This window comes from Pristiophorus japonicus, chromosome 15 (assembly GCF_044704955.1).
Source record: "Pristiophorus japonicus isolate sPriJap1 chromosome 15, sPriJap1.hap1, whole genome shotgun sequence".
Taxonomy (NCBI): Eukaryota; Metazoa; Chordata; class Chondrichthyes; family Pristiophoridae; genus Pristiophorus; species Pristiophorus japonicus.
In genome coordinates, this window is record NC_091991.1 from 153,162,656 (window position 1) to 153,174,687 (window position 12,032).

The 12,032-nt window shown below is 41.0% G+C and overlaps 1 protein-coding gene across 10 annotated transcripts in view; it reads right to left on the bottom strand.

Annotated features, from left to right (window-relative positions):
• Nucleotides 1–12,032, bottom strand: part of tsc2 (TSC complex subunit 2) — a 96,076-nt gene that overhangs the window by 31,538 nt on the left and 52,506 nt on the right. For 6 of the 10 annotated variants that reach the window (XM_070901132.1, XM_070901131.1, XM_070901130.1 and 3 more), the window contains 6 exons: nucleotides 11,395–11,492; nucleotides 9,265–9,390; nucleotides 4,560–4,724; nucleotides 2,815–2,970; nucleotides 2,375–2,487; nucleotides 489–731 (listed from right to left, as the gene is read on the bottom strand). In XM_070901132.1, the coding sequence (XP_070757233.1) occupies nucleotides 489–731; nucleotides 2,375–2,487; nucleotides 2,815–2,970; nucleotides 4,560–4,724; nucleotides 9,265–9,390; nucleotides 11,395–11,492 (901 nt within the window). The remainder of the gene's footprint in view (nucleotides 1–488; nucleotides 732–2,374; nucleotides 2,488–2,814; nucleotides 2,971–4,559; nucleotides 4,725–9,264; nucleotides 9,391–11,394; nucleotides 11,493–12,032) is intronic. The other 4 variants (XM_070901135.1, XM_070901133.1, XM_070901137.1 and 1 more) reach the window with 3 other exon arrangements.

Genomic DNA, 12,032 nt, shown 5'->3' on the forward strand with positions numbered 1-12,032 from the left:
GAGGTGTAGGTGGGAGGAAGCTAGCTCATTTGGAGCATAAACAATGGCATAGTCCCGTTGGGGAAACCCACAGACTCGGGTGTAATGTCAGTTTTACACCATTCCCAATTTTACTCTGTCAACTTCAATGGAGTGTAAAATTGGGTGGGGTGCAAGGCCAGCCCAATTTCATCAGTTTTCCAGCGGGCAGGTTAGGTTAAAATTGCCCCCTCAGTGAATTACCTAGGAAGAGCATTGAAGCAACTACTATAAATGAATTAAACAGATGACCACATGTCTTTCTGGGAAAAGTTGCCGCAAGAGGGATACGCTGAGAAAACAGGAAGGTGGGATCGAGCGCAATCAGAAACATCAGACTGGATAAATGACCTTTTCCAGTTCCTAAAGTTTGCCTTTGTAACATTAATTTGATTTACAATTGTGTCAAGTTTATCAAAAGCCACATTCAACCCTAAAGCCTTGAGGGGGGAACCCGGTTCAGTGATTACCAGAAGGGCGACGAATGTATATTTCTGCCCATCCTTGAGTCAGTACTGGCGCATATTCAGCCAGGTTGGCTTTTTCCTTCTGGGAGAGCAGCTGGCCACTAGAGTGAGAAGCATCTTGACTCAATGCTTTCCGGTTTTCCAATCCTTTTGGAGCTGAAGTCACAGGAGTGCAGAACTCGCTGTCCGAGGGAGACACCAAGGGACTCAAGCTCTGAACTGAATCGCTGTGAAGAGCGTGGCCACCTAGAAAACCAGAAAAATAAGCCAGCTTTAAAGAAAAATGTATTGTTCTGAAACGGAGCAACGTCAATCTACATCCCAGTTATCGGGACAAAAACATGCAGCTCCAATGTGGGGTATATATCACTTACTCATTGAATATAGTTCCCTTTAAAAGGGGCTGCATTCAAATTGGTTCTCAAATTGCAAGTGACTGCATGAACATTGAACAATTGAATATTTTGGTTGACTGCATAGAGCTTTTAAAATAATTGACTATTTCAGTTATAGCTTATAATACATCTACACAACCGACATTTGGTAATTGGTATTGTGAATGGCGACCAAAATTTGGATTAATCCTTTAACAGAATTAAATGCTGCAGAGTTTTTTTACCCACTCTCAATCCTCTGATCAGGGCACATCAAATAATACTACTGGCTTGAACGTAAAGATACTTTCCATTTATCGCAATGAAAAGCTCAACTAAAGCTTCTAGTTTAATGGAGAAACCTGATAGCTGACCAATACACTAGATCCAGATTTTATTTATATTGCCTTTCAATGGTACATTGGAGAGCAGCTCACAGAACATACTGTAGACCACACCAGATGTGATCTCCATGTGCAGCTGAAAGCTGAGATTTTGAGGCTAAACAAGATGCTCAAAAAAAATTTCCTACTCACTTAGGAGTTGGCGAGAAATATATATTTTTTTAAATCAGTAAATGAAGAACCCTGAAAATACTTCGAAGTGCAATGCTTCCTCTCCTAATGCAGTTCAACAGTTAATCCAGGCTATATCAGTACATTTCACCCTTATTTGTTCAAATATATCCTCCTGCTCATTCTACTTGCTCTCTGCATTCTCATGCTTGGAAATCAAGACCTACTGCAGAGTCTCCTACTCCAACACATTCTTTTGCAGGACTGTTTCCCCTTCCTCCTCCAACCTGCCAACTTAAGTCACACAACTTCTATCGGATAGGTTTTTGACCCAAGGGTTACGGAACCAAGGCGGGTAACATGGAGCGAAGATGCAGATCAGTCCTGATCGAGTTGCATGGCGGAACAGGCTCGAAGGGCTGAATGACCACCTCCTGTTCCCATCTAACCGGGACCTACCCCTTCAGTACAAGGGGACATAATCATAAAATTCAAACTAAAAACAGCTAAAAGAGAATCTAAGAAAAATTTGCAAGAGCTGCATGAATGTGAAAGCTATAAAGAATCAATGATGTTTAACAAATCCTTATTTGGGAAGCAAAGCTATTAAGGAATATAGAGAAAGGGTGAAAATTTCAGAGTGTGCACAAATCTGAAGTATCTCAACACAACAAACATAGAACACTGCTGGGAGCAAAATGACTGTCACCCATCTTATTTAAAAAATACCAATCCAGATTTATTTTGTAAAAAAATTATGTGCGAGGTTCAATGTGTTCACCGACGAGAGAGAGTTTTTGACAGCATTAAGTACTTAGACCTCAAAGTATTTGAGTATAGCACTAACAGATGTAATTGGCCAGCAACAAGATTTAGATTTATGAATACAGTCATTGTAATTTTGAACAGGAGACTTGGCATAAAAAAAAAATGGAGATTCAGTCACCACATAGTATTAATATATCATTCTCCAGAAGAAGCGAATCCTTTTAACTTTCACCTGATATAGATCGTACTCGCAGACGAGCAGCTTTTCCAATCTGCTGGCTGGTTTGCGATTCAAGCTTGGCAGGTGCTTCTTGGGTGGTCTTCACTTGCAGAGATAAATCCAGTCTTTTAAAAAAAGTCAATTCGGAGAGTCTTTGAGCAAAATCTCATACAAACTCAACATGCACAGAATCTCTTTCCCTAACTAGAGAACAATGCAGTTTACCATTGCCTTTATTGCTAGCAACATCGTGGCAAATTACTTTTCATTACATTCGTAAAAAGCGAAATCTCTTAGGGTAACAAAAATAAATCTGCACCATTACTTAGATGATAAAACTACAATCCTTTGGCAACAAATACTGGAAATCAATGAACGCACTCACAATAAACAAACATTTTACTATATACAAAAGCTACAATCTCTCTGCAGATCAGCAGGTCGAATTATACCTGGACACTTCATCGGTCCTCTTTTGGTCCAGGGAATCTAAACCGAGCAGCGCTCTTGTTCCTACGCCACTGCTGGTGGTTACCGTGACCAGTTTGTTTCCAACCAACCATGTATTACTCCTTCCTGCACCAAGAAGAAACTCTGCCACAGGGGACCTTAAAGAATGCAACCAAAACCCAATTGAGAAAAATGTAATGAAACATAGTACTGGAAGATATATCGACTCGAGTGTTAAAACAGAAGGATAACCAGAGGTCAGCTTTTAGAATTGAACTGGCCGATGCACAGCATTTAAACAGATCCAATGTGCTTTATTAAAAGAATATGATGGGAATACACAACGCCTCGGTGCGGGGAGTGTTCGGAGTGGGGTGGACGGGTTGACTGCGCAGATGGCGGTTGGTGGATGTGGTGTGGTTGGCGTCGCGGGGGCGTGGCTCCGGGGTGGCGGGCTCGATATCCGGGGGTGTTTGGCATTTGGGAAGGATTCTGACGGGACGGGGCGGGTTGGGTGTTCCCGGTGTTGGGCGAGTCCAGAGCCGGGTTGGGGGGGTGGCACGCTCTTGGGATGGGGGGTGGGCTGTTTGGGGCTGGGATTGGGAGAGACTTCTTCACTCGGGGAGTTGTTGGTCTGTGGGGTTCCCTGCCGCGGAGAGTTGTTGATGCCAGTTCATTGGATGTGATCAGGAGGGAGTTGGATGTGGTCCTTGCGGCTGGGAGGGTCAGGGTGGTGTGGAGGGGGCTTGGTGGGGAGGTGCTGGGGTGGGTGATTAGCCATGATCTTGTTGAATGGCGGTGCAGGCTCGAATGGCCTACTCCTGCACCTATTTTCTATGTTTCTATCCACCAGCACCAGAAATGGAGACGAGACAGATTAACATTCCAGGTGGAGTCCATGCCATGCATTACCTTTATTGCAAGGGGGATGGAGTATAAAGCTGGATGAACACTAGGGAGAAAGGATTAGAAGGATGCGCCGATATGGTTAGAAAGGTGGGAGTGTATAAACACCAGCATTTGAGTACAGGGGCAGGGAGGTGTTATTACAGTTGTACAGGGCCTTGGTGAGGCCACACCTGGAGTATTGTGTACAGTTTTGGTCTCCTAACTTGAGGAAGGACATTCTTGCTATTGAGGGAGTGCAGCGAAGGTTCACCAGACTGATTCCCGGGATGGCGGGACTGACATATCAAGAAAGACTGGATCAACTGGGCTTGTATTCACTGGAGTTCAGAAGAATAAGAGGGGATCACATAGAAATGTTTAAAATTCTGACGGGTTTAGACAGGTTAGATGCAGGCAGAATGTTCCCAATGTTGAGGAAGTCCAGAACCAGGGGTCACAGTCTAAGGATAAGGGGTAAGCCATTTAGGACCGAGAGGAGGAGAAACTTCTTCACCCAGAGAGTGGTGAACCTGTGGAATTCTCTACCACAAAGTTGTTGAGGCCAACTCACTAAATATATTCAAAAAAGAGTTAGATGTAGTCCTTACTACTGGGGGTCAAGGGGTATGGCAAGAAAGCAGGAATGGGGTACTGAAGTTGCATGATCAGCCATTATCTTATTGAATGGCGGTGCAGGCTCGAAGGGCTGAATGGCCTACTCCTGCACCTATTTTCTATGCTTCTAAGCATGGAGCAGTTGGACCGAATGACCCATTTCTGTGTAGATTCTATAAAAATCAAGTTATTTAAAAGAAAAATAAATGATTGAAGAAACATTTTAAAAAAATGTAACACAAACCTCTTGGGCAGAGCAGAGAAGTTAGAGAAAACGTATCGAGCCATCATATCCAAGCAGGTTTCGGTAAGCTCAAGGTGCACAGTTTTTAGACTGTCTTCAGCCTCCGCCATTGAATTTTCATCTGCTGATCCCAAACTAGAACTTGTAACAGAAGTTTGCATTCTACTGGAATGAGAAGGCACAAGTCAAGACCAAACAAAATGATAAACCATTGCAAAGACAACTCTATAAAGACAGCTCATTCCCTCCATTATTTTTTTCTGCATACAATTTCAAGCATGCATTGAGTGCACCCGTGTGCATTTTCAAAATTATCTTCATTGCAAAAGATTGGCATTTTTCAGAATCAGATAAACCCTTGCATCAAAAAAGGGATCAACTTAAAACAATGTACTTTGTTTCAAGCAACAATTTGCCACTTCCAATTCTACCACACATGCATCTTTAGAGCAGACTAAAATATTTGCCTTAGACATTTGCAACTTTAATAAATTAAATACAAGGATATTATTCTTGGTTTTTAAAATTGATGCACTTGGTAATTTCTTACAGCGAATCACATAAGCACATACATTAATTGTAAAATTTATTTTTAAGTGGTCAAATGAATGATCGGTTTGAAAGCTAGAATTATACACCAATTTGTTAGATTACATAGTCTGGCCAACTCAAGGTTAATTGCAATTTACGGCAGGGTTATAAGTACAGTCTAATCCTCAATACAAAAATTCATTGAGGTAATTCAAATTTTTAAGCACCAGATCCCCAGAGTGAGAAACAACTTTGAAATATCAGGACTAGACTGTATTCAGATCTTTGGTCAGTGGTTGTGTCTCAGTACATACAATAGCTGATATTTATTCATACCTTTTAGTCACTGTTCCTGCATACCCTACGTAAACTAGAGGTGATCCAAAACTCAGCTGTCCATGTCCTAATTCGCACCAAGTCCCACTCACCCATCACCTCTGTGCTCACTGACCTACATTGGCTTCCGGTTAAGCAACGTCTCAATTTTAAAATTCTCATCCTTATTTCCATACAGAGATGGCCTTGCCCCCCCTTCTCGAATCTCCTCCTGCCCCATGGCCATTCAGCCCATCATGTCCGTGTCGGCCGACAAAGCTATCCAGCCTAATTCCACTTTCCAGCTCTTGATCCATAGCCCTGTCATTTACGGCACTTCAAGTGCATATCCAAGTACTTTTTAAACGCTATGAGGGTTTCTGCCTCTACCACCGTTTCCAGGGTGGTGAGTTCCGACTCCCACCACCCTCTGGGTAAAAACATTTCTTCTCAAATCCCCTCAACCTCCTACCACTTGCTTTAAATCTATGCCCCCTGGTTGTTGACCCCTTTGCTAAGGGGAATAGGTCCTTCCTATCCACTTGATCTAGGCCCCTCAATTTTAGACACCTCAATTAGGTGTTCCCTCAGCCACCTTTGTGCCATAGAAAACAACCCCAGCCTATCCAATCTTTCCTCCTAGCTAAAATTCTCCAGTCCTGGTAAAAGCCATGTAACGCTCCTCTGTACCTTCTCTAGTGCATCACATCCTTCCTGTAATGCAGTGACCAGAACTGCACACATTACTAGACATGAAGCAGATTGGAATTTTCTATCCAAAGGGCTGTGGATGGTCAGTTGTTGAGCATACAAGATGTATATATACAGATTTTTGAACACGCCCAGCCAGTAGATAAGGCGATATACGGCAGATGACATTTCAAAATGAGAACATTTCTTAATTCAAAACATTAGTGGAGCTAATAGATTGTAATGTGTTTATTTTGGGAGGCCTCAACACATTTTGATGAGCAAGTTTTTAAATCGCTGAGCAATATGGAGCAAGATGCTGCAAAGGTTAGCTCCTCATTACACTGCAGCTCAAGAGTTTAAAAAAGGGAGTCCAATATAATAGAAATGCTCAATAAAATAATCTGCACAAGAAACCGAGATTAAGTTTAAAAAAAAAGCCATAGACTTGGACCATCATCTTTAAGGGGTCAGCCATTTAGGACTGAAATGGAGAAATTTCTTCACTGAGGGTTATGAATCTTTGGAAATTTTCTACCCCCAAGGACTGTGGATGCTCAGTTGTTGAGCATGAGAAAGATAGATTTTGGGATACTAAGGGAAGCAAGGGATAGAATGGGAAAGGGCAGTTGATGTAGCAGCTCAGCCAGATCTTATTAAATGGTGGAGCAGCCTCAAAGGGGTGTGTGGTTCTTATATTATGCCTAGGGCAATTTGGCTTCCCAACGGTGTGAAGAAGTCATAAAATTAGCATAAAGTGTCAAAACACAAGGCTATGGTAACTGCTGGTTACATGTTTTTAAACATCTTCAATCAGGGATGCAATGCCATTTTTCCAGACTGCTGCAAATGAAAGTCTATTTATAATTTAGCTAAAAAACACACTGAACAAGGATTCCAGGCATATTTAAATATGAATGGGCACCAATCTATCGAAATTGCAAAAATAAATTAGCCAGGGGCTTGGGGGTGGCAAGAAAGAATAAAACAAAAAACTTAAGGCTTAATCATCACCATGAGGAACAGGAGTATTATATTATCAAGATATTCCAAGTTTTTGAAAGAGATGGATTACAGGAAACCATAATATGCACTTAGGCAGAACCAGAGGACAAAGAATGGAATTCGGCAGCAAAGGGAAAATCCATCACCATAGCACATATTTTTTAATCAGGAATGGAAGAAAAAGTATTAACAGGTAGTCATTAATTTAGCTTGCCCAATTGTATTTATAAAAACAAGACCATCCATCAGCAGTAAAGGTATGCCTCAGAAGCAAACCATTAGTTGGCATGTCAACTAAACTTGCATTAACTTTTCACAATGATTAAATATTCTATTAACTCAAACAGTTTTGCAATATACATGAGCTGATTCAGAAACCATGAACAAATTACTGAGCACAAGAACATAAGAAATAGGAACAGGAGGCAGCCATTTGGCCCCTCGAGCCTGCTCCGCCATTCAATAAGATCACGACTGATCTGATCATGGAATCAGTTCCACTTCCCTGCCCGCTCCCCATAACCCTTTACTCCCTTAATCGCTCAAAAATCTGTCTCTCTCTGCCTTAAATATATTCAATGACCTAGCCTCCACAGCTCGCTGGGGTAGAGAATTCCACAGATTTACAACCCTCAGAAGAAATTCCTCCTCATCAATTTTGAATGGGCGACCCCTTATTCTGAAACTATGCCCCCTAGTTCTAGATTCCCCCATGAGTGGAAATATCCTCTCTGCATCTACCTTGTCGAGCCCCCTCATTATCTTACATCTTTCAATAAGATCACCTCTCATTCTTCTGAGAGGCCCAACCTATCTTCATAAGTCAACCCCCTCATCTCCAGAATCAACCTAGTGAACCTTCTCTGAACTGCCTCAAACGCAAGTATATCCTTTCTTAAATAAGGACACCAAAACTGTATGCAGTACTCTAGGTGAGGCCTGGTGAAAGTGATAGAGTGACAGAGTATGAAAGTGACAGACGTTCAGCTTGGGGGATGGAACAGCAAAAGATTTCAATTTCAACCTCATCTCAAAATGTGCGTGTGCGCAAAGAGGAAGAGAGCAAGAAAATAAATTCTACTCCTTGCAGAAATTTTAGCCATCATGAGGAGTGGAGCAATTTAGGTTCAATACCCAAGCTCAAATATATTCCGATAAAGAAGAGTGTGTGGAGACTGGAGGAATTCATCGAGTGAAACTGCTGCAGGAGAGGGGGCAGAGACAGTGAGCTACTTTGACATATCACACAATCACCCATTACTTCATCTGCTGGCTGAGGCATTTGCTGGGTCACTGTTTGTTTAACCCCAAACAGGATTTTAGTAAAGTTCTCAAGCTCTGCAGAATCATTCTCATGCCCTTCATTTGAATGAAAGGAAAGTTTCAGGAGGACATCACCAAATGTTTGGCAGAAAGGCTGGCTGCACTCACCCAGTGAATCAAGTAAAATCAAGTGGGGAAAGATGTTTTTCTTCCCCTCAGTCTTTTTGTAAGGACTTTCTCCCCCCTTTCCCTTCCTTTCGTAGAGTAAGCATCTCAAATGGCAATGTTGCACAACTGGGGTGAATGCAGTAATGGAGAACACAGCTTCTACCTGAAAAATGCTCACTGAATGGACAGTTGGGCAGTTTGCATTATACCTCATCATAAGAGCACGTCTGATTCAAGGATGCTTTAGAACAGATGCAATTGGGCACTTTTCCTCCACAGTTACTATCTATACTATTTATAGTACTATTTTCCAACATTACAAAACTGACTACACTTCAAAAAGTACTTCACTGGCTGTAAAGTCTTTTGGGACGTCCTGAGGTCGTGAAAGGTGCTATATAAATGCAAGTTCTTTGATAGCATAGGACATTTTGGACAACACACATCAATCACAAGAATTTGCACAGTCTGCTTAATGAGAATAGAGTTGTATTGACACACAACCCTCTAATCTTGAGCTAGAAACTAAATGGGAGTCCCTGATTGACAACCACTGATATATATTTATATTCCTGAATACAGTATTAATCCAGATCAATATGCTCACATTAGGTATTTATTGAAACAATAAAGAGTACTTTATAGAAAAACTACAACTAAGTCATGCAAGCCTCCCAGCATGCAGAAACCCCAGAATGAAACTCTTGAGCGTAGGCTCTTGTAATGCCTATACCTGCGGACTGCATGTTCTGAAACACTGATGCTGCGGGACCGGAAGGCCTCGACTGCTGAGAGGTCTTTCATATCTTTAATTTGGGAACTATTCAAGCCTGGTTTTAGGGGCTTTGTGGCTCGCAAGCTACCAGCACAAACCCAAGGACACCGCAGGTGGGAAGGGAGCCAGTGGGAGGAGTTGATGGAGAGAGGTCACACAGGCCAGGAATGGGGGTCCCAGGTAAGTGAAGTGAGGGCAACAAACACCAGCACAGGAGAAAGAACAAAAAAAAAGGGAGAAAAAAAATAAAAACTCAAAAGCATTAAACAAAATCTGAAATATGACAAGATAGCAAATTAGATCAAACACACTTTATATGCTACAGAACAAAGAAATATATAAACTCCTTTTATTTTACTGATTACAATTGGCAGAACAAGCAATATATAAAATTAAGGTTGGAATGGCATTTCAGATTTCGACAACAGAATTGTGCAGGGGGAAAAGAGCTGATAATGCTCTGACTGACTAACCTAATGGATACACGTTTGTTTCATTGTTAACTGATAATTCTGTGTGGGGCTTTAGTGAAATGCAAGTGCACAAAATTCTCAGGATATATAATATAGCTAACGTCCTTAGTCAGCAATTTTAATCATTGGCCCTATAAATAGGACATGGCCCATTTAAAGGCTTCAATTACTTAAGTGTTGGAAAGGGAAAATCAATGAAAATGCCAATTGCACCCCACAACTATGGCCTTTAAGTTACTGCAGGGGATACTAGTGGTAAAACCCTCAACACCTTTGTATAAAACCACCTTTTCTACTGTAGTAGAGGTTAAACTGTTCAAAACATATGGGTTTAAACTAAACATTAGGTAACGCATGCTAAAAAAGCAGAGGCCGGATTTTCATACGAATCCATCAAGTGCCCTTACTCCAGTATCGCTCAGCCCCATTGTCACTGCTGAGCTGACAGATGGGAATTTAGTACTAATGGTATTCTAGTATCTCAATGTCAGTTCAAGGCTTGCATTTCCAGTTAAAAAAACAATTCCGTGGGAATGCAAGTCTGTACTTATTGCCAGTTATTAGTTTAAAAAGGCTAGAGTATTTTAAGTCACTGCCTTTCAGATGCTCATATTCCAACCTTAAACACTTGTGCATTTGAACACAAAAAAAACAATGTACAATGCAACTATACATTTATACAAAATTAGGAAATAAGGAAAAGCACTATTTCAATTTGACAAAAATGCATAAATACTGGACATCGAAGCAAGAGGATTTGATGGAAAACCACAATCAGAAAAGATCAGCAGTGAGGTATGGGCGGCTTATTACTGTATTGTTCAGTAATTCCCTTCTAAAGTCAAAGGCTAACTCTTTAACCCAGAGATACAAATGATAAAATCAGCTTACTTAGTCCCTTTTTCTCTAAAACCTCCCAAGAAGTGTGCTTTCGCACTCTCCCAGTGGTATGCGCTACTCCGTTAACGTTATGCTGTAGTCAAGAGTTTATTTGGGAGTACATATTATGCAGAGGACATGAATCCAGTCCAGACCAATGGGATTGAAGTCCCCTCACTCTGCCAGTTGCAAGGGCTCCATGTTCTGGCAATCGAGCACGTTCAGAAGACATCCTCCAAAAAGGAAAGTTGACACTCATGCTGCAACAGGTGCTCTTCCAAAACACATTAATTGTCAGGGACAACTTGACGTTATACCTGGCTGGGTTACACAGAACAAAGGAATGCTTGATGCTGCCATTAAGCACCAAAACTGGGAAATGTTTTCCAACCCCACCCAAAACACATTTGGATGTCGTTAGAATTTCCATGTGTTCGAGTTACTGAGTTCTCTTACAAGGTCGAAGTTGAAACAAAATATTTGTAGTGATCATGATATTGATGAATCAGGCACACAGCATAATAGATAGATAATAATTGCCAAACATCAACTTCCATATTAAAATAACAAAGTGCCAGCCCATGACATTTCAACAGCTATCTTAAAATTGCCATTGCACATTTCACCAGCAAAGTTACTGAATACATCAAAACTCAATTTGTTGTTCAAATGGTTTACATTTCTGGACACATGCATTATACCAAAAGTATGCTCTCATTTTGAGAGATTAGCCTACCTTTTGAGAGGTCTTTCATTCAAGCTCGTGCTACGGGCTCGAAAACTGCTGGGTTCATGTGTATCCTCAAATGGTAGCAAGGCATTCGACCGTAGACCCTTGTTTATTAAAAACAAACATTAAGGTACAGTGGATAATTTAAGTTCAGATCCCAATTCTACATTGAAGCAGTAGTGAACTAATTTTATAATATTCATTGAGTGTGTGGAGCCATAGAAGTTTACAAAGAGACAGAAAAGGCTTTTATAAAACATTTAAAAGACAAAAGAATAAGGGTTGGGCTGTAGAATCGAAGTTGACAGCACAGAAGGAAGCCAGTTGGCAGGGAAATTCTGTGTGTCCTGGCCAATGTCACCTCAATGTTTCTTTTTGAAAACCTCAGTAGGAAAGATTCTAATAAAAATATGCCAAGCACAGAAGACAAATACACTGCTCATTTATCTCATTGCTGTTTGTGGAACCTTGCCCTGTGTTTATCCACAAAACAATTGACTACACATTTTAAAATTAATTTGTTGGCTGTAAAGCATTTTTGGACATCGAGAAAACATGAAAGGTACTATACAAATGCAAGTTCTTTCTTTAAAAAGGATTTTATATTTGAGATCAGGAAGTTCTAAAATGTATTTTAGATGGAG